The 20,924-nt window shown below is 37.4% G+C and overlaps 1 protein-coding gene across 1 annotated transcript in view; it reads left to right on the forward strand.

Annotated features, from left to right (window-relative positions):
* si:dkeyp-14d3.1 (transmembrane protein 132C) overlaps nucleotides 1–20,924 on the forward strand; it is a 257,247-nt gene that overhangs the window by 211,237 nt on the left and 25,086 nt on the right. Inside the window, exons 5-6 of the mRNA XM_038299362.1 lie at nucleotides 100–243; nucleotides 15,083–15,291. Of these exons, the coding sequence (XP_038155290.1) occupies nucleotides 100–243; nucleotides 15,083–15,291 (353 nt within the window). The remainder of the gene's footprint in view (nucleotides 1–99; nucleotides 244–15,082; nucleotides 15,292–20,924) is intronic.

Raw genomic sequence — 20,924 nt, forward strand, 5'->3', positions numbered from 1 at the left:
TTATTAGTGCATTCAGTTTCTGTTCTTTTTATACCGCTTTTCGAAGAGCAGTTCATGTAAGTTTTTTTGTTGACCTTAAATTGTATTTTCCCTTTCTAGGACACTGAGATTCTGAACACGGCTGTCCTGACTGGAAAGACGGTCGCTGTCCCAGTAAAGGTAGTGACCATTGCAACAGACGCCTCTGTCACTGATGTCTCTGAAGCAGTGAAATGTCGCTCGACAGACGAGGACGTGGTCAAGGTCAGTAAGGTGCCAGTAAAAGTGACAGCTTTCTTTATTTTGATAATCTTAAACACACTTTCTGAGGCCACTTTAAGTGTTAACTGATCATTTTCAATTAAATTCAATTCATTCATATCATCTCCAGGCTCTTTACAGAGACAATCCAACCAGATTTTATCAAACAAAAACCAACTGATTGTATTGACTTATTGACTTGAAGGCAATCCCTCACACTAAGCATGCTTGTAGTGACAGTGGAGAGAAAAAACATAAAGGTTGTTGTATGTTCACAACTTCAATTTTGGCCAGCATTGTCAGTTATCTGTCATTGCTGGTGTTGCATTGATCATCTAAATGCATTGCCTTATAAATAATTAAGTTGTATTACTTTTTCACAACTTTTCCTTATAAATAAAAACCTTACTGTCTATTGTTACTGGGATTGCATAGGTTAGTGTATATCATGATTTTTATGTCTTTTTACAAACAAAAGTCCAAAACAGGGGCTGAACATTCGCATTTAGTCTTCCTGAGGCTTTTGCCGGAAGATAAGCTGCAAGAACTTTGTTGTGTCTAAAAATTGTTGTGTCTTAAAGTAATAATTAAGAAAATCTGATTTTAAAAAAAGTATAATTTCCTTCTCTTTTGTCTCCTTTCTTTGTTGCACCTGTCTCCTAGTATTTCTGTTCTAAGTAATGTATTGAACAGAGTTCTCTCAAATAGTCAAAGTCTTTGTGCAGGTTTATCCCTGACCTGCACGCTGCATGTTTCTTTTTTCTATTTTAGTGTCAGCCCCCTTTTGTTTTGTTTTTATATGTCTTACTTAAATACAACATGAAGCACAACAGAATGAAAAGTCCCCTGCTGAGGTAGACAACTAAACTTTATTTTCAGAAACAGAAAGCACTCTTCTGCAGAATGTCAACAAATCAATCAAAAAGCAAAAAAAAAAAGATAAACTGTTCTTGCATCTGTCCGTTTCAGAAAAAAATGCCTAGAAAAATCCCTTTAGTACAGCAAGATTGTGAAAAGCAAATTAACTTAACATCTTGTAAATGTGAAATAATGAAACAGATCAAAGTATGATGCCTTAAAATTCCTCTTTCTGCTAATCCAAAGAGTCTTATCACATAGTTAATTTAATACCGCTGGGAGGATTCACTTCAGAGTAAAACAAAGATGAGAAAAGTCTTCTGCTTAGGTTTTCATTTTGTTTATATTTTTAAGTAATTGCCTCTAGCTATTTAAACATGAATTATCCATCCGTCCATCTATTTTCCATCACGCTTTATCCCAGCTGGCGACACGAGGAAGCTGGTGCCTATATCCACCTGTCTATGGGCGAGAGGCAGGGTACACCCTGGACAGGTCGCCAGTCCATCACAGGACAACACAGAGACAAACAGGACAAACAACCATTCACACACACACACCTAAGGAGGATTTATAGAAGCCAATTTATAGAAGCCAATTAACCTAACAGTCATGTTTTTGGACTGTTTTGGACATGATGCAAACTCAGCCTCATAATATATATATATATATAATTATAAATAAAGGGTATTCCAGCAAAAACCGCTGCAGCCATGTTTGTTTTGCTTCTAGCTTTCCACCTCTGGTGGAAGTGTTAATACACGTCACTGTATTTCATTGGTCTGAAACATTTCAGTTTTGAGGCTAATGTATCTGTTGACTTCTAGCAAGATGTATTTTTGGCAGTTTGTAAATTAAAAAATCTCGTGACACCTTTCTTGCAAATGACTTTGCATCTTTCTTGCAAGGTAAGCATAGAGCTGGAAATAATGTTTTTTTTCTGTATTATTTTGCTTCTCTGGATGTAGATTTTGATGACTAAGGTTAGAGGTACTTCTGGGTGACTAGCGTGGCAGTGTTCTGTATTGTTATTGTTCCCAGTATATAGTTACTTCACATGTTGCAGTTGCATTATGTATGATAAAAGCCATATGCATTCTACACTGAACACTTGTTGAAATTTTAAGCACAAAAAACACATGCCCAACTGCAGATCAGCTCTTCAGGTTTACCGTTTTTAATTTGCTTTCAGTTTAAGGTCTTATGTGCACCAAGTTCAGGCATAAAGTTGATGTTTTAGAATTCACCTCTTCTTTAGAGCAATGTTGAAACATCCGCATCAACAGTAAAAACAACACTGCAGTGTTGTCTATTCATTAGTTCCTTTGGAAAATCTTCCATATTCATTTTGGTCATGAACTCAAAGTTGGATTGTGAGCGAGCGTTCATAACCGTCTGCCAAGGGAGACGGTTGTGGGGATGTTACAGGTGCATACCGTCTCCTTGCACTGAAATGAGGTGTAGCTTACAATATGCGGAATAGTCTAGGCAGCTTAATTGCTTCTGTCAAGTTAGCTGTGTGAACACACCAGAGATGGACTCACCCCACCTCCCATGCTTTCCACTCCTATCGCTCATATCTACTGTGGATTGTATCTGTCTGGCGAGTTGTTAATTTCCTGGGCTAGATCCAGCGACAGCCCTAATGTTCTCTGTAAGTATTCTCCCGTTAGCTGCCTAATGGGTTTGATTAATGTGGCAGCAGATCCTCCTGGACGTTTATGTTAGTCTGTGAGGCAGAATGACAGAAAGTATGTTACACACAGAACAAGCGTGCCCTCCGCCTGGGTGGGAAGCTATAAACTCCAGCAGAGTGAATCATTCTAAAATGGCTAATGTTAAACAAATAAAAAACGTGTTTTGTTTATTAAGTAATAATGCCTGTGAGACTACATAGCAAGCAGGTTCTTGTATGTCAGCGGAACGCAAAAGGCAAGCCAAGTTTATTTGTATAGCACAATTCAGTACCAGCATTTTGTTTGTTTTTTTATTGACATTACTCTGTCACAAGTACAGTACAGCATAGGTAAATTTACTCTCTGCATTTAACCCATCCCCTTGGGGAGCATTGGGCTGCCATTTTCGGCGCCCGGGGAGCAGTGTGAGGTTAGGGGTCTTTTTTTGCTCAGGGGACCTAGAGTGGTAGCCTGTGGAAGTAGGATTCAAACTCACAACCTAAGGATTCCAAGCTCTATGCTATAATCACTAGGCCACCATTCCCCACAACAAGGACAGGTCAAAGTGAATTACATGAAAATAGAAGAAAAATTTAAGCAGAATAAAAGCAAATAAAAATAAAAACATGATTAAAACAGGTAGTAATACTAATGAAACAGTTGGGTCCCAATCTTTAACTAATGATACCTCAGTTTGCAGTCAAAGGCAGCTCTAAAGAAAAGGGTTTTAACTTTGACTTCTCCATGTTTGGTTCTAGTTCTGTGTGGACAGAGTAGAGTGGAACTAGAGGACCTGAGTGGTTTGGTAGGTTGATCCACTGACAACAAATCTGTTATGTATTGAGGTGCTGATCTATTCAGAGATTTATAGACTAACAGAAAGATTTTAAAGTCTATTCTCTGAGATGCAGGGAGCCAGTGGAATACTTCAGAACCAGGCTGATGTGCTCTACTTTCTTTGCTCTAGTGAGAACACAGGCAGCAGAGTTTTCGATCAGCTGCAGCTGCCTGGTGAACTTTTTAGGTAAAACTATGAAGACATTGTTGCTTTAATCGATTCAACTAAAGATAAATGCATAAACTGGTGTTTTTAGCTCCTGCTTGGACATTAGTCCTTTAATTCTGGAAATGTTCTTCAGGTGATAAAAGGCTGACTAACTTTCTGTATATGCCTTTGACGCTTCAGGTCTGAGTCCATCATGACACCAAATTTCAGCCATAATCAGTGGTTTCTAGCTGTAGTAACTGAATCGTTGAGCTAACTCTGGATCTCTACTCCGAACATTATTACCCCAGTTTTTTTTTTTTTTTAAGACAACCATGTTCTAGTTAATTATTTTTACAATGATTGAGAAACCTGACAGAGATAAAGCTACATTGTGAAATTTACGGATTTACGGACATAAATGTAATATATTATCTATATGTATGCTACTTAATATTACCTATTACCTATGAACTGAAAGTTTTTATGTTGGTATTGGCTTGTAAAGTAGATTTTTTATAATGTATAAGTACTAGCAGCTCACTTAGTAAAGTGAGAGTAGTTAAAGATTTTAACTACTTTGGTTTGCTCAACGGACTTAGTTTATTTCCCTTATATTAAACATTAAGTTTTTCATGTTAACACAAAAAATATATATATTTCTGAGCTCAGAAAAGATGTTTTTTTATACAGTGCACTACTTTGTTAAATGAATTTTAAAAAATCTGGTTTATCTTTAGGCAAGAATATGAAAATAACCAAAAAAAAAATTTTATTTTAAAAATATATATTTTACTAATGCTAACTTGAAGATTTTGACTGAGGTTGCTCAAAGCTTGCAAATCACTCCTCTGGTATGAAGGTAGATTTGATTCTTTATTATTCAATCAAAAAAAGGTTGCTTTAATCAAAAAATATATTTTCAATTACGGTAAAAAAATCTTCATCTACCTTCATAAACATGCCCTTTTCAGGTATGTTCTAAACAATAGTTAAATTTTATTTTGTTAATACAGACATGCTGCCTTTACCACAAAATATTTTCTTGAGTGGGTCATAAAATAATAATAATAGGCTCACATCTTTGCAAGTTTTCAAATGTTTTAGCATTTCTTGCGGTTGAGATAATTTTGGGATTGTAGCCGAGAAAAGTCAGACATTTTGGAGCCGCCAGAAGCTCCACTGTCCCAGTGGAGAATAGTCCAAGAAGAAGAGCTTTTCAGTGAAAGCTGTTAGGCAGCACAGAGTCCTCTGATATCTGTATCAGTTTAACACCTTGGGAGCCCTGGTGGGGAACAATCTGCTCTATGACAGGCTGTAGCCAGAGGGGGGAATCCACCCTTATGGGAACATTCAAACGCCTCATTAGGCAACTCCACCAACCTCTTTTGCATTGGCATCACGCAGCAGAAGGGCATTAACACGGTACTTTTTTGTCCGGACTGTTTATTCACTAGAGGAAGACAGATTAAACACTCATTTGACTTCTATTTGTCCAATTCTGCTGTAAGGAAATCTCTTGTGTTCCAGTGTAGTCTTAGAGGAAGTTCTCTGCACGCCTTATGGCTTTCCCATTGGGCTTTAATGAGCCTGCAGAAGTGTGAGCAGGTTTTTGCCAAACTCAATATGATTTCCAGCTGAATTACAAAAAAAACATACATATACAGGTGCTGGTCATAAAATTAGAATATCATGAAAAAGTAGATTGATTTCAGTAATTCCATTTAAAAAGTGAAACTTGTATATTATATTCATACATTACATACAAACTCATATATTTCAGATGTTTATTTTGTTTAATTTTGATGATTACAAATGACAACAAATGAAAATCTCAAATTCATCATATCAGAAAATTAGAATATTACTGAAGACCAATAAAAACAAAGGATTTATAGAAATGTTGGCCAACTGAAAAGTATGAACATGAAAAGTATGAGCATGTACAGCACTCAGTATTTAGTTGGGCCTCCTTTGGCCTGTATTACTGCAGCAATGCGGCGTGGCATGGAGTCGATCAGTCTGTGGCACTGCTCAGGTGTTATGATAGCCCAGGTTGCTCTAATAGTGGCTTTTAGCTCTTCTGAATTGTTGGGTCTGGTGTATTGCATCTTCTTCTTCACAATACCCCATAGATTTTCTATGGGGTTAAGGTCAGGAGAGTTTGCTGGCCAATTAAGAACAGGGATACCATGGTCCTTCAACCAGGTACTGGTAGCTTTGGCACTGTGTGCAGGTGCCAAGTCCTGTTGGAAAATGAAATCTGCATCTCCAAAAAGTTGGTCAGCTGCAGGAAGCATGAAGTGCTCTAAAACTTCCTGGTATGTGGCTGCGTTGACCCTGGACCTCAGAAAACACAATGGACCAACACCAGCAGATGACATGGCACCCCAAACCATCACTGACTGTGGAAACTTTACACTGGACTTCAAGCAACGTGGATGAAGTGCCTCTCTTCTTTTCCTCCAGACTCTGGGACCTTGATTTCCAAAGGAAATGCAAAATTTACTTTCATCAGAGAACATGACTTTGGACCACTCACCAGCAGTCCAGTCCTGTTTCTCTTTAGCCCAGGCAAGACGCTTCTGACGCTGTCTGTGGTTCAAGAGTGGCTTGACACAAGGAATGCGACAGCAGAAACCCATGTCCTTCATACGTCTGTGTGTGGTGGTTCTTGAAGCACTCACTCCAGCTGCAGTCCACTCTTTGTGAATCTCCCCCACATTTTTGAATGGGTTTTGTTTCACAATCCTCTCCAGGGTGCGGTTATCTCTCTTGCTTGTACACTTTTTTCGACCACATCTTTTCCTTCCCTTCGCCTCTCTATTAATGTGCTTGGACACTGAGCTCTGTGAACAGCCAGCCTCTTTAGCGATGACCTTTTGTGTCTTGCCCTCCTTGTGCAAGGTGTCGATGGTCGTCTTTTGGACAACTGTCAAGTCAGCAGTCTTCCCCATGATTGTGTAGCCTATAGAACTAGACTGAAAGACCATTTAAAGGCTTTTGCAGGTGGTTTGAGTTAATTAGCTGATTAGTGTGGCACCAGGGGCCATCAATTTTGAACCTTTTCACAATATTCTAATTTTCTGATATGATGAATTTGAGATTTTCATTTGTTGTCATTTGTAATCATCAAAATTAAACAAAATAAACATCTGAAATATATGAGTTTGTATGTAATGTATGAATATAATATACAAGTTTCACTTTTTAAATGGAATTACTGAAATCAATCTACTTTTTCATGATATTCTAATTTTATGACCAGCACCTGTACATCTTCATTTTTATGACTTTCCTTTTCAACAGTTTCAGTTGGCTTACCAATCATAATAGTTATCACATCTTTGACCATGCAAGAAAAATCCCTTAAAGACCCAGAAAGAAAAAATGAGATTATAAGGCAGCCTAAAACACAGCAGAAAATCGCTAGAGACTAATGTTTTATACGTCTGGAATGATTAACTGAGGAGCCAATGCACAACAAAAAACCAACAGAAACTGAAGGATTTTTATAGGATCATAATGTGAAGCTTTATATGGTAAAATATCTAGTGAGGAGGAGGACTAATGAGAATAGAGGAGAAGGAGTCCTGTGTCCCAATAAGCCAACCAAATTTTATTGATAAAGCACTTGCTACAGCTGTTGATCTGCAGTGCAGTGATGCACTGGAATATGGCAGCATACCTTTGGGACTGGCTGTTTGGACCCTGGGCACTCTTGCATACAGCACCTGTGACCAGCATAGGGCACCAAATGCTGTTTGGGGATCACCCAAAAAATCAAGCACATAAAAAGATAATCAATAGTTCCTTTAATAATACATTGAATCAGACAAAATACATAACATAACACTTATAAAATGTGAAAAAATTACAGAGGAGAAATGAAGAATGGGTTTGTAACGGGAATGTTTAAAAAAACACTCTTAAGTAGGGCTGTCTGTGTTAACTCATGAATGTTCCCTTTTAACTCTAGTGATGAATCTTAATCAGATTGGAAGAAGTCTTTTAGCCTCACCTTTCATCCAATCCCCCTTTGATGCTCTTCTGATGCAAGCCTATCAGCCCTGTGCACGCCCCCACCAAGGCCAAGCATCATCTAGGACTTTGCTTTAATATGCAGTTACCTCTAAAGGAACCATACATGTATTTCAACAAATAAAAATGATAAATGCAGTAGTTATATTATCCCGATGACCTTATTTAATCGGCCCTGATTAAAACATTATTTACTCTGAACAGCAGTGTTGCAGTCTGCTTATTTAAAATACGCCTTTTTTGATAGTATGGGTCAGTTTCCTCTAAGGAAGACATTTTTGTTGTTTGTATTGTGTTATGTCAAACTAATACAGCTTAATACAGTAAAAACTCTTTTTTCCAGCAGCTCTTTTAGGATGAGTTCTAAGTCTGTTTTCAACTATTCATTGTTTCTTTGATTTGATTCCTCATTTTTTTACTTTTCTTTTTTCCACCAAGAAAAGTAAATCTTTTTCATAAAACCATCTGAGTATGTGTGACAATCTCTTTTAGTGAGAATACTATAATAGACTTTTTTTCTAGAACATTCTTTATAATTGTGAGTTTGGAACTCTTGCAGTCATAATATAGATTTGCACTGAAACATATTTGTCTGTCCTGATGCTCAATCTAATATTAAATTCACAAAAAAGAATTGACATCTGTTAGGGTTAATTTGAACATTTGAAGGAATTAGAAATCAATTCGTAATTAATGATGAATTATCTATGAATATTAATGCAACTAAACACAAGGTAATATTTTAATTAATTGACCGACCTGACTGCAACTAAACATGACCGGGATAAGCCAAGTTACAGTTTTGTCGTTGTGGGTAAGTCTGGACCAATTTGACCATCGTAGTGTTTTGTTGTTTTTTTTTTTATCTTACCAGCAGCGTGAGATCCAGTCGTTGTAAAGTGAGGACATTTTTTCTGGTCCTCACAGGTTTCAGGTTTAGGGCTAAGGTGTGAATTGGGTTAGAGATAGGTATACACCGGTAATATTTTTGTTTAGAGTTATTCTCAGGGTTAGGGCACAGAGAGGGTTGAAAATAGCTGAAGTCAAAATATGGTCCTCGCTACATATATATGTGTGGGTGTGGAGGAAGAGGTGGAGCACCACAAAGCACCCAAATGGCTCGCACCACCTCTGCCTGATTATTAAGCATTAGAATGGCCTTAATACACAGGACCAATCACATCTGCTAAACAACTACCTGATCTTCAGAGAAACACTCATTCAGTAATGCCCACTGCAGACATAACAGAACATTGTATAGCTAAGCCACAGCACATTATTTCACAAAACCTTTAAAGAATAGTCACCTTTATAGTGAGCCATGCAGTACTTGCGTAGTCTTACGGTTAGGAAAAAAAATGTAGGTTCGTAAAAGAAGGACTGAGTTCACACAGAAAGGGATTCTCAACAGCTTCTGCAGAAGGGGAAAGAGCTGCAACCCAACTTTCCAACACTCTCTCCCTCGGACCTCTTCTGCAGAGCTCTTTTATTAACAGAACATAACACACGGTTACAAACAGAGTATTGTTCTGACAGGACAATTGATCAAGTCATAAGACAGGATGCTCCACTGACTGAATCACAAGACAGAGCGGTCTTCTGATTGAATCATAAGACAGAGTGAAGCATCTCCTTTCCTCCAATGTTTTATATGTACATACATTAATTTTATAATCATCATTGAATAAACCTAATACTTACTTTCTCCACGTATAATCAGTTTGGGTTTTTTTTCTCTTGAGGGTTAAACAGCGGTATTGTAAGTTATAGCTCTCCATAGAGATGCCATTTGCTCAAACTGTGCACTGGTGCTTCTTAAATCTGGTATGAACATCCACCCTGGCTGAACTGATTGTAAGTAGGCTTAACAATGAAAAATCGCAGCTGGTTTTAAAATCCCTCCTGAGCACTTGGGTCCCTGCACCCTGCTTTATGTGCAGGTGATTACACGGCTACACCATATAGTTGGCTGTCAGCTTAGTAATAAACTGGTCCATTGATGTTTCTGAAACATCACAAATACTTTGTATAACGCAAACCACATTAATATTCAGACACGACTGAGATTCACCAGAGACACATTTTGTTGGAATGCAAATTCAGGTTCACTGGTGCAGTTTTAAAAGACAGTTTAAAAGAAGGACTAGAGAATAAGTAGTACGGGACTTTTCAGAACTCAGCATCACAGAACAGAGATTTCAGCTCATTGAAAAGCACTGCAATAAAACACCTGACAGCTTGCTGGCACACATGTTTTAGCTAAAGTACATTCTACTGCATATAATTTAATCTACCTATTATATTACAAAGATTTTGCTCACTGAATTTAATTTTTTTTTTTAACCACAGTGGGTCAATATTGTTATTTAGATTAGCTGATTTTGGTTACGAGTGTTTTTATGCTTTAAAAACTAAAGCTGCTCAGTTAACTTGCTGCTAGCCCTTCAATGAGTCGCAAGATTGATTGTGTTTCAGCTGACAAACTAATCAAGGAACAGGTGACCCTTTTTTTTTATGCTGAGGAAAACCATTCTCAGTGTGTTCTGCCTTTAGCTCCATCTGGACATGATTGGGTCATGTTTGTGCAGACTGTTAATCTAGTTTTTATCACAACATTCGGTCTCTCACTGAAGTTAAAATACTGATATGCAATCAGACTACAGCTTGTTAGGGTGAACTTTGACACAGACTGATTGCTGAAAGCGCGTCGATGGTCACCTTCAAGGCTGCAGGCTCTGCAGCTTCTCTAACAACACGCACCCACAAAAGAAGCATCAACAACCGGTGTTGTTACAAACACACACATAGCAGAAACATGATTTTCATACTAGACTGAAAGGGAGAGGTTTAATTACCACCATAGGGAGGTCTAAAGTCTAAACCACTGATTTCCCACCCAAACTTTTTTATAACCAATTATTTTTATTTTGTTTCACTTCCTTTGTTGTTTAAAACCTGTATGCACCAAATGATCTGGGATATATTGCCCTGCTAATATTAGGAGTGGGTTGAACTGAGAGAGTCAAATATCAATCTTTAATAAATTCTCTCTTTTGTTCTTGTATTAACAAACACAGTTTTCTGTTCTGTTTTTTATTATGGTAAACTATCTTCTAATAAGATACATGCACACTTTTAGTGGTCTGGCTGTTGACTCCCTGTTTGAGATTTCTGCCATATTCAATTAAATTCAATTTGAATTCAGATTATTTATAATATATATTAACACCAATTCACAACACGTCACCTCAAGGCAGTTTACAATTTCACCAGATAATACAGTCAAATTGATTCAAAGTTTTCTATCTAAGGAAAACCAGTTGAATGCATCGACTCATTGGCTCAAAGGCAATCCCTCACACTAAGCATGCTTGTAGCGACAGTAGAGAGGAAAAACTCCCTTTTAACAGGAAGAAACCTCCAGCAGAACCAGACTCAGTGTGAGCGGCCATCTGCTGAGGCTGACTGGGGTTCAAGGAGACAGAAGCTAAAATACAGAAAGAATCAAATTAGTTTAGGATTGTTCTTTTACCTAATGAAGTTGTCATTATTTTGTTATTGACTGTGGGTGAGGAGAAACATGTTCTCTTACTGATTTGCTTCCTGAACCCCTCAGGTTTCCTGCACAGATGACATTTGTTACTAAGAAGCTAAATAACCAATACAGCTGTTCAACATTTGCCTTGTAAAAAAAAATAAAAAATGTTTTTGTAAAGAAACAAGACTTGTCAATGATTTACCTGTTAGATTTCCAGGTAATAAATTTATAGATCTCATCACTACCCATATATGATTCTTCCTCTTTTTCAGGGGAAATTATTCAAAAAGCAATTTTTGCTTCAGAATTATTTGATATAAATATTTTTATATGTACATTGATTGATGTGATGTGTTTGGAGTACAATCTATTTTTATAGTAAGGTTGGTATACCTCATGTTATACAGTAAAAAAAAAAAACTTTGATTAATTTCAGTATAGAAAAGTTTAGCAGTGAAAGAGCTTTTTCTATATATAAACAGCCTACTCCCAAGTGACCTCCAACAAATATGACATGTAGTATTTCAGGGTTGTAATCCACTGAGCTGAATCCTGCAGGTCAAGGTTAAGGTTATTTATAGAGCAGCAAGTTAGAAAGAGGACAAATAAAAAATCAGAGCAATTTGAGGTTTCTTCCTAGTGAAGATTTCTCTCATGTACAGAATTTACAGCATTCCTTCTCCTAATGTAGAAGGCAGTCTTAAATAAACATTTTGTCACTTCAAGTACCATGACTCAGCAGAACATGAGCAAATTTCAAGTATATTATAAAAACAAGTCGTTACTTTCGATCCCTGCAGTTTATGTGATTAATTTGCTGATTTAAACTCAGCTGAAAGGTGACTCATATGAAAGATGGAATTCTATAAAGGGGACATAATTGATCATGACTTTTTGGTCTTGAAAAATAGATTCCTAAATAAAGCTGCTCCTCAAATGTCATAAAATGCTCAGGGAAGGAACTCACTGAGATAAATACCCAATCAGAGACAACTTAAGGTCAATAAAAAGTGCATGAGGCTGTGCAGAACTATTTTTTCCTGTAAAAAAATGACAAACATGGTGCTTAGATTATGTTTCCCTCTTTATGCAGCCTTATTCAATGCAGAATTGCAGAAATTGTTTTTATTTTAAGCAGTGTGCTATACTTGCATCATACTTTTCCACTTTTATTGCTAGAGTTTGCATCAGTTTGTATATAAGTGTGTGTAAAGAAATTTAGAGTAAATAAAGAACTCTTAGACCTCTGTTTATATTTTAATATATTTAAAGCAAATATAAATTTCGAATGTTTCAAGAATGGTACTCTTGAACGATGCTTTGCTTCAATCTGTCATGTTACAGCCACATACTTCAGTGTTTTATTAGGATTTTATGGGAGAAAGAAAAACATAGAAGTTAATGGTTATAAGGTGGAATGAAAATGTGATGTGCAGAAATCCCCCTTGACTCTGATACTCCTAAATAAAACACAGTTTAACCACAAATGCCTTCAGAAGACACCTAAACAGAGTCTATTTGTGTGTCCAACTCTCATTAATTTAAGTAGAGCTGTTCTGTTAAGACCTATCAGTTTTTTTGAGAGCATTATTGAGTAATCAGCCACATGAAGCCCAAGAAACAATCCAGACGGATCAGGAGAATATTTCTGTGGAGTCCCAAAGGTAGAAAAATGCAAAGTATTTTCACAATACCTTGCAATCCCTTATTTGACGCAGGGAGGAGTGTGACACACTTGAAAACCTACCAAAAACATGACCATCCAAGGGGACGAAGGAGAGAATTCAAGAGAAGAGAGGCTACCACTTATTGTGCGCTACACGTATCTGGACTTTGCAATAAAAAAAACATAGTTGAAAAGGTCTGGGGGTAAAAGATATATATTTATATAAGAAATGGATGGATGAGGTAAAAAAAATTAACTTTTTGACCTATGCTACACGACCATCATGAAATTTTGTGGCAGCCTTATGCTGAGGGGATTCTTCTATTGAGCAGGGGCAGAAAAGCTGACCACAGGCGATTTGAAAATGGATGGAACTAAGCAAAATTCTATTTAGTTTATTTATATAGCACCAATTTACAACACAAATAATCTCTAGGCACTTTACAGAGACAATACAATCAGATTGGTTAAAAGTTTCTATTAAGGTAAGCGTGTTGTTTGCATTGACTCACTGATTTGCAAGACAGGCTCATCCTAAGCTTACATTAATGATTTTTGCTTGCATTGACTCTTCAGCAATCCCTCACACCTAGCATGCAAGGAGCAAAAGTGGAGAGGAAAACTCCTTTTTAACAGACAGAAACAGCAGAACCAGACTCAGTGTGAGCGGCCATTTGCTGAGGCCAACTGGGGTTCCAGGAGCCAGAAGACATACAGAAAGAAGCAGAGATACAAAAAGCAACTGTTAACAAGCTCCACACGCGGCCCAGTCCAGGAAAAGCCACTTCCAGGGAGATGAGCTAAGAGTCAGCTCTCATGTCAGAGAAGGAAAGAGAGCAAATTAAATCACTAACAGTAAAAGAAACATGACAACACTGAAGAAAAAAAAAAAAAACAGGCCAAACTCCAATATCTACAAAGCTGTTGATGGCAGCAGCACAGCTTATATTTTTCTCCATGGTGGTGTCACAGTAAAACAGGAACACACCAGATGAAGCTACTATGAAAAGTATTGGGTGGAGCTAACAAATATTACAGAATAAGGCAGTAGAGATAAAATAAATCAGACTAATGAAAAGTGGTCCCTTTGTCCTCCAACAGCCCGAACTAATAAAAGCATATCTATAGAAAATAGGTCATGATAACCTATTTTGGATAAAATATGAGAAAGATTCAGGGAAAACCGTCAGCACAGAGACACTCTCTTAGAAAATCTGTGAAAGACTTCAAAATAAGGTTCACCTTTCAAACAACTATGCTAAAATACAACTATATATCCTGTAAAATGGTTTAGATCATATGCAATGGTGCAAGACATAACCCAAAAACATGTAGCTGCAGTTGCATTGGAAGGTGATCCTGCAAAATATTGAGGAATGGAAGTTGGATATAGGTTCAGCACAAAATAAGAGAACTGTATATGTAGAAGTGTTGAAAACAATTATAATTTCTCTCCACTTAACAGGTATTCAATATTTTATCATATACATTTAAAGCAACGCATAACCAAACACAAAATGGCAAAACAATGGCAGCCCACTGCTCCCCAAGAGGAAAGTAATTTTCCTCTGGGATTATTAAAGTATAAAAAAAAAAAAAAAAAAAAAAAAAAAAAAAAAAAAAGAATATCTTAGGAAATCTTTGTGAAAGCAGATTGGGATAAATGAAGGCAACATCCTCTTACTGTCACAGACCCCTTGCCAATCCCTGTACTGGACCACAGTGTGGATGTGTCCTTAGGAACTAAAAGTATCAGACTAACAGACCCTGTCCAGTTTTCCTCAGGTTCAAAGAAATGATTGCTGCCCTTCTTCCACTTTTCCAGAATGTCAGCTTCACACTGTGAAGGACCTTTCATCTTGTTCAAAGTTGTTAGTGGAATACCGCTGTACATCAGGGCAGAGCTCAGAAGAGAAAACCCTTTAATAAACTTATAGGGCAGAGATTGTGTGCAGCGTGCACTTTCTGTGTCCGACTGCTCTGTGTTTCTGTGTAATTCAGTGTGTAGTTATCCGGCGAAGCTGTCAATTGTAAAGTAAATGCACCGTTACTTAATCCCTCCCTCTCCTCCTGTGCAGGTGTCTGACAGGTGTGACTATGTTTTTGTGAACGGCAAGGAGATGAAGGGCAAGATGAAGATGATGGTGAATTTCACTTACGGATACCTCAGCGCTCAGCTGGAGCTCTGTGTGTGGATCCCTCGTCTCCCCCTCCAGATTGAGGTGTCAGATACGGAGCTGAGCCAGATCAAAGGGTGGAAGGTGTCCATCGCAGGCACAGGTCAAAGGTAAGACAGCACATCAACCTGTCTGCTGGATCCACCGCTGTATCTATGAGCTCAATCCTGAAAAGGATAAACCTACACTCTATTCATCTTGTGTTGCCTAGATTTCATCACTTTGATTTACAAAAATTACATAGAAATTAGTTTTACAGTTGATATAATAATAGGACAAATTGGTCATGCAGGTATAAACACATATCTGTGTTAATCACTGAAACATGATTAAAACCATAGACTTCATGCAGACTCATTTTAAATGACCTGTAATCAAACCATATGAATTAGATTTTTTTTTTAAAGGATAGACCTGTTACTAAATACCTTTTTTAGATTAATTGATTAATCTAAATAACTAATTTTATCCACACAAAATTGTCTATTTTATTACATACGTTTTTATTACTACATACATTAGAACAGTGCAGTTAATTGTATTTGCAAAATAAAACAGTAGACGTCTCACTGTAGCTGTTTAGGTGGCAGTAATGCGTTTAATGTGATTTCTCCTACACAAAGAAAAGAGGAGTGAGTTGCAAATAGCACGCAGACAAATGCATACAAGTAGAAGAGAGCACTTTTTCAAACTTTTTTCACAGTCCTGCACCAATAGATGCTTGTAAAGCAAGCTTTCAGGGTCATGACAAAAATGTAAATGCTAGACTGAAACATCTACATGCTTATGGTTTGTTCAAAGTAAAATCGAAAATAAAATTGCTGTTCTGGTTGAAAATAATTGCAATTTTTATTTTTGGCATAATTATTCAGTCCACATACTGTATTGTAAAACATGCATGACACACAATCTATGCAAAATTATATACTTATATACTTAAGTGCATTACTGTATTACTGCATTTTCAGATTTTTTGTATGTTTTATAACGAAGAAAATTATAATTCATTTTCAATTTCCATTATATGAAAGTTCTTTAATTTGTTGCCAGTCCCTAAACAAACCAGGGTTTAAGCTGCTATCAGCAGTTCTCCCTGGTGACCTCACATGCAGAGCTAAGCCAGTTGCAAAAGTTAGATGCAGTAACCCCTTTTTTAACCCGAGGAGGTCACAAAAACACATGGTTTTGGCCACAGAAGCAGGATTTTAACATGTGAAGAAATTATACTATAGGACACGTTTTTATACAGTTGCAGCAAAAATGTGGATTTAGGGGGTGAGTAGTCGCTTTAAACAAGAGTCATCAACATAAATATATAACCTATAATGCCTGAGTTGAAACATAGTCAGTTATGAATAGACTGAATTGGAGTTGCATTGAAATAAGTTGAAATATAACATAAATCCATAGATAAATGTACTGACTAGATATATTGATGTTGAAGGATTACTATAATCATTGATTAAGCTGTGAAGTCACATCTGCTCCATTAAATAGTAACATCAGCTAATATTAGGTGTTTAATTAGCGAGTCACATAAGGCTCCGACTTTGCTCCACCAAACCCTCGCAAATTTAGAAATGGTGCTGCTCACATTAGTATTATTTGAAAGGGTCTCTGCATTACTTACTCACATTAAACCAACTGGTATGGATTTTCACATAGTTTGTTTTTTTATTTATTTTTTTCATACTCTTTACAGCACTTTATCTGTAGACTCTTGCTTTTATTTCTTTGTAAGTCTGGGTAACTTTTGCCAACATCAGATGTAATTTTTACTCCAATGTCCCCATCAGACAGATCTAAACGGAGAAAAAATTGCCAAAGTGTTCCGTTCTCATGATGCATTTTGTAACTACCTAACTGTAGTTTTGAAATAGGGTTACCTTGACACGAATGATATCATAAATGTCTTTTATTTGCGGGAATATTTCTGTCAGACAAATTTGCCTACAGTATCTACTCATAAAACAAGCAGCTGCACAGAAAGAGGTAGGGGAAAAAGCAGCTCTCCGTTACTCTATATGGTCCATGAAGCTGGAAACAACCTGTGTCGATGCGGTCCTTTCTCTGCAGTTGTTGCCACACAAATATAAATTACCACTGAAGATACTAAAGATTTGTTTTATTGTAAGAATTGCAGCTAGTAGCATATTCTGTGACGTTCTCTGGTGCTATTGGAGGCTATTGGAGACTTGTTATTCTTCTCCATGAGTAATGGGTACAGCAATGGCCGCATCATTCCCCGCAGCTTCAGTCACAGCAGGAGATGTTCACATCTCCTTCGTGTGCCAAGCTGCTACTGGCTGACTTGTTGTTATTGCAGGATCCAAAGCAAACTATGACATCAAAAACCAAACCAGGCTTTAAAGAACTCGTAACTCCACATCTCCTTTTGGCAACTTTGGGCATTTTCATGTTTGAGATTTTGACAACTAAAAAAACAAGGCTTAACAGAAGAAAGAAATTCGCAATACCAGACATAATTTGGGCTGTTTTGTTGTCACCTTTTATCTGATATTCCTCTCTTTAAATTAGCTGATTACGTCATCTTGTGAGAGCCAGTGGCAACTTTTCTCACTGAGAAGTTGGAATCTCATTAAGCGTAGCCTGTTTTACCGTAGGAATTATATGATGATAAATGGAAGGTACTGGTACATCTTGATTAGGTCTACATCCCCCTACTTAGTCTGAATTAATAATCAAGGCTTAACATTGTTATTTGGTTTAGACACACGCATGCCCCTCTCTATTAATAACTCAACTTTGGATATTATCATCCCACTGTATGGCCCCAAACTGATGGCTAGATGGAGCAGGGACCCCGTAATTTTATATATATTGTATTAAAATTGTGCTATATCAAACTGGTCCTATAGTCACTCTGTTGCATATGGAGTAATGTAACAAAAGTAACTTTGCCCTGGGATTGTTAGAGTATTTCTGATTCTGATTCCTGGTTGATGGGACAGGTGTTGTGAATGAAACTATGCCCAGCTTGAAAGAGCTCCTGTGTGTCGCTCAACGTGTGCAGTGATGACTGAAAGACATCTTCTGCAGCCATTTATCTGTTTACTACAGTGTGTTGAATTCATGTTAATGTGGATTTAAAGACATTTCAATTAGTGGAAAAACTTGCAGGAGGGAATATAAAAAAAAGTCTAATCAACCAAAACTTTTGCGAACCCCATGCAGTACATCCTGGGGGTCGTGGACAACCTGTTGAAGACCTCCAAGTTTATTTATGTGTAACTTGAACATAATTTTACAAGTTCTTCATCTATTGTTAAAAAAATGTTGATGGACATGTCGCTCATATCGAAAAACCCCTCCCGAACAGAAATCACTTATCCTGCCAACAGAGATGTTTTTAAACACCACATTAAATCTGTGTGACTGAAACATGTGGAATTCACTCAAAGTAAAGATTTAAAACACAGTTTTTAAGAAGGTAGGCTGTAAATAAAGTGGATAAAAAATATAAAGTATGTAGATAGAAAGAGAAAGGTTTTGGACATGGCCAAGCGGCTGTTGTCATCGATAAGGTGAAGATTATCAGCAATAAGAAACCTACTACAAGGTAGAGGAGGTGCAGTCTAAAGCCATTCTATGGAACTAATAACCGCTAATAACGTCCATTTAATGGTGTAGTATCTAAGTGGAGGCGGGGCCTTTAATAAGAATGCAACCTTACACTCCCAAGTACTAAGCAACCTTTATATGTAAAAGATTGCGAGAAAATCAATGCAGCATTAAATGTAAGGATACAAGCTACAGAACATGTAAATAATAGGGGTGGAACGGTTCACAAAATCCACGGTTTGGTTCGGTTCACGGTTTCGTGGTCACGGTTTTCGGTTCGGTTCGGTATATGTTGATTGTTACACCGAAATCCCATAAAAGTTTAGGAAATAAATGAAAAAAATCCAAAAAAATTTATGAATTGTAAGTATTTTTAATGATCCACGGAAACCCTGGATCATTTCCGCATGTTTTGCTGCTTTGAATTTAATCATCTGGCGCATGGCCTCTATGATCTACAAGGAACTCAGAGCGGACGGGAGCCACAGTGGAGGCTGTAGGCTTTGCTTTGTGCAGGCGGTCTGGAGCGAAGCGGGGCGGAGCGCTGACAGAGTATGTGGGATTTCGGGGTTAGCATGACATGTTGGTCATGTTGCTGTTAGCATAAACAACACGTGTTGCACAATGCTTGCACACTGTTGCACTTTTATCCACAACTTTCTTTCCGCCGTCATCGTAGGTCACTCTAAATGCAAAGCGGTCCCATACAGCAGACCTATAAAGTGCTGCTGGTGCGTCTTCCCACTCCTGTTCTTTCCCACTCGCCATACCCACACAATTCTCCACAACAACTGTTTTTTTTCTGCTACACCCGGCTAGGCGGCTTCGCTTCTTCTTCTTCTTGTTTACTACTGGTGGTTGGCTTTGGTCGCAGTACCGCCACCTTCTGTCTGGAGTGTACACGCTTCGCCTATGAGAAAAAGGAGAAGCGCATAAACCGAATTCAACACACGCGAACCGAACCGAGACAGTCGAACCGAACCGTTCGTACGGTTTTCATAAACTGTTCCATCCCTAGTAAATAGTTAAAGATATTAGTTATTAAAAGAAGTTGTGACTAGTGACCCTCTAACTAATCGGTGTTCAATAATCCTCTGAAGTGTTTTTAGTGCAACTTGTTTGGAACCACAAGCAGGTAGGCTCTAAAAAAAGTAAGAGATCCATGTAATGGTTACCAATAAAAGCATAGAAAAGTTTAATTGATCAGTTGTTAAACTTTCTAAGTTGGGACTAGTGGAAAAGGGGAATTATTGTGGACAACATGTCTTCACATGCTTTACAGTGCCCAAACAGAGGAGTAAAAGTCAAAACTCCTTGGTAGCATTAACTCCAGAGAAATAAAGATTTCTTCTCCTTGAAAAATACATTTTATCTTCTGTAAAACTTTCTTGTGAGTGTTCTATTGCAGAAATGTCAGATACAATAAGTATGTTTATCAGTCTAACAGGCAACAAGATGGCATTTGGAATAAAACAAAAGGGTCTTAATATTTGTTTAACCAAAAAAAAATAACTTTATCAACATAAATTAGTTAAGTTATGTATGTATTATCTGTTTTTTGTATCGAAGATGCAGCTATTGCCTTCTTTGCAGTTCAGTTTCAGTTTAAATCAGTTTATTTCTATAAAGCCAATTCACAACACGTCCTCTCAAGGCACTTTACAGAAATAAATTATTCAAATCATAAAGAGATATTGGCTAAATGTTTTCAATCTCAGTAAGCCCAGCTGATTGCATCGAGTCACTTACTCCTGGATGAGCATGTAGCGACAGCAACTGAATATTAAATTCATGAATTAAACATATGATGGCTGCCTTCAGCAGCATCTACACAATCACAGTTCAGCTCATCTGTTTTATTGAATTAGTTGTTTCTCCTGCAGCGGGATGATTCCTGCAGTGTCATAAAATCAGGAACTCGGTTTTATAGAATCAAACAAGTGGACATTTTCAATGATCCACGTGAACGCTTACAATCAGAAGTCTCTGAGAGTTTAACAGGCTGATGAAAAGCTTTTATTACAGTCGATTTGTTTGAATTCTGTGACTGACATAAATGTGATAATGTTAATTGTGTCAGCGAGCAACTCTCTGGCTGTCTGTCCCTGGCGTCAGTCTCCCTGCCAGTTCTTAGCTCATAACAATATGGCTGACCTGTGCA

The sequence above is a fragment of the Cyprinodon tularosa genome, unplaced genomic scaffold (assembly GCF_016077235.1).
Source record: "Cyprinodon tularosa strain WSP-4 unplaced genomic scaffold, ASM1607723v1 ctg426, whole genome shotgun sequence".
Lineage (NCBI taxonomy): Eukaryota > Metazoa > Chordata > Actinopteri > Cyprinodontiformes > Cyprinodontidae > Cyprinodon > Cyprinodon tularosa.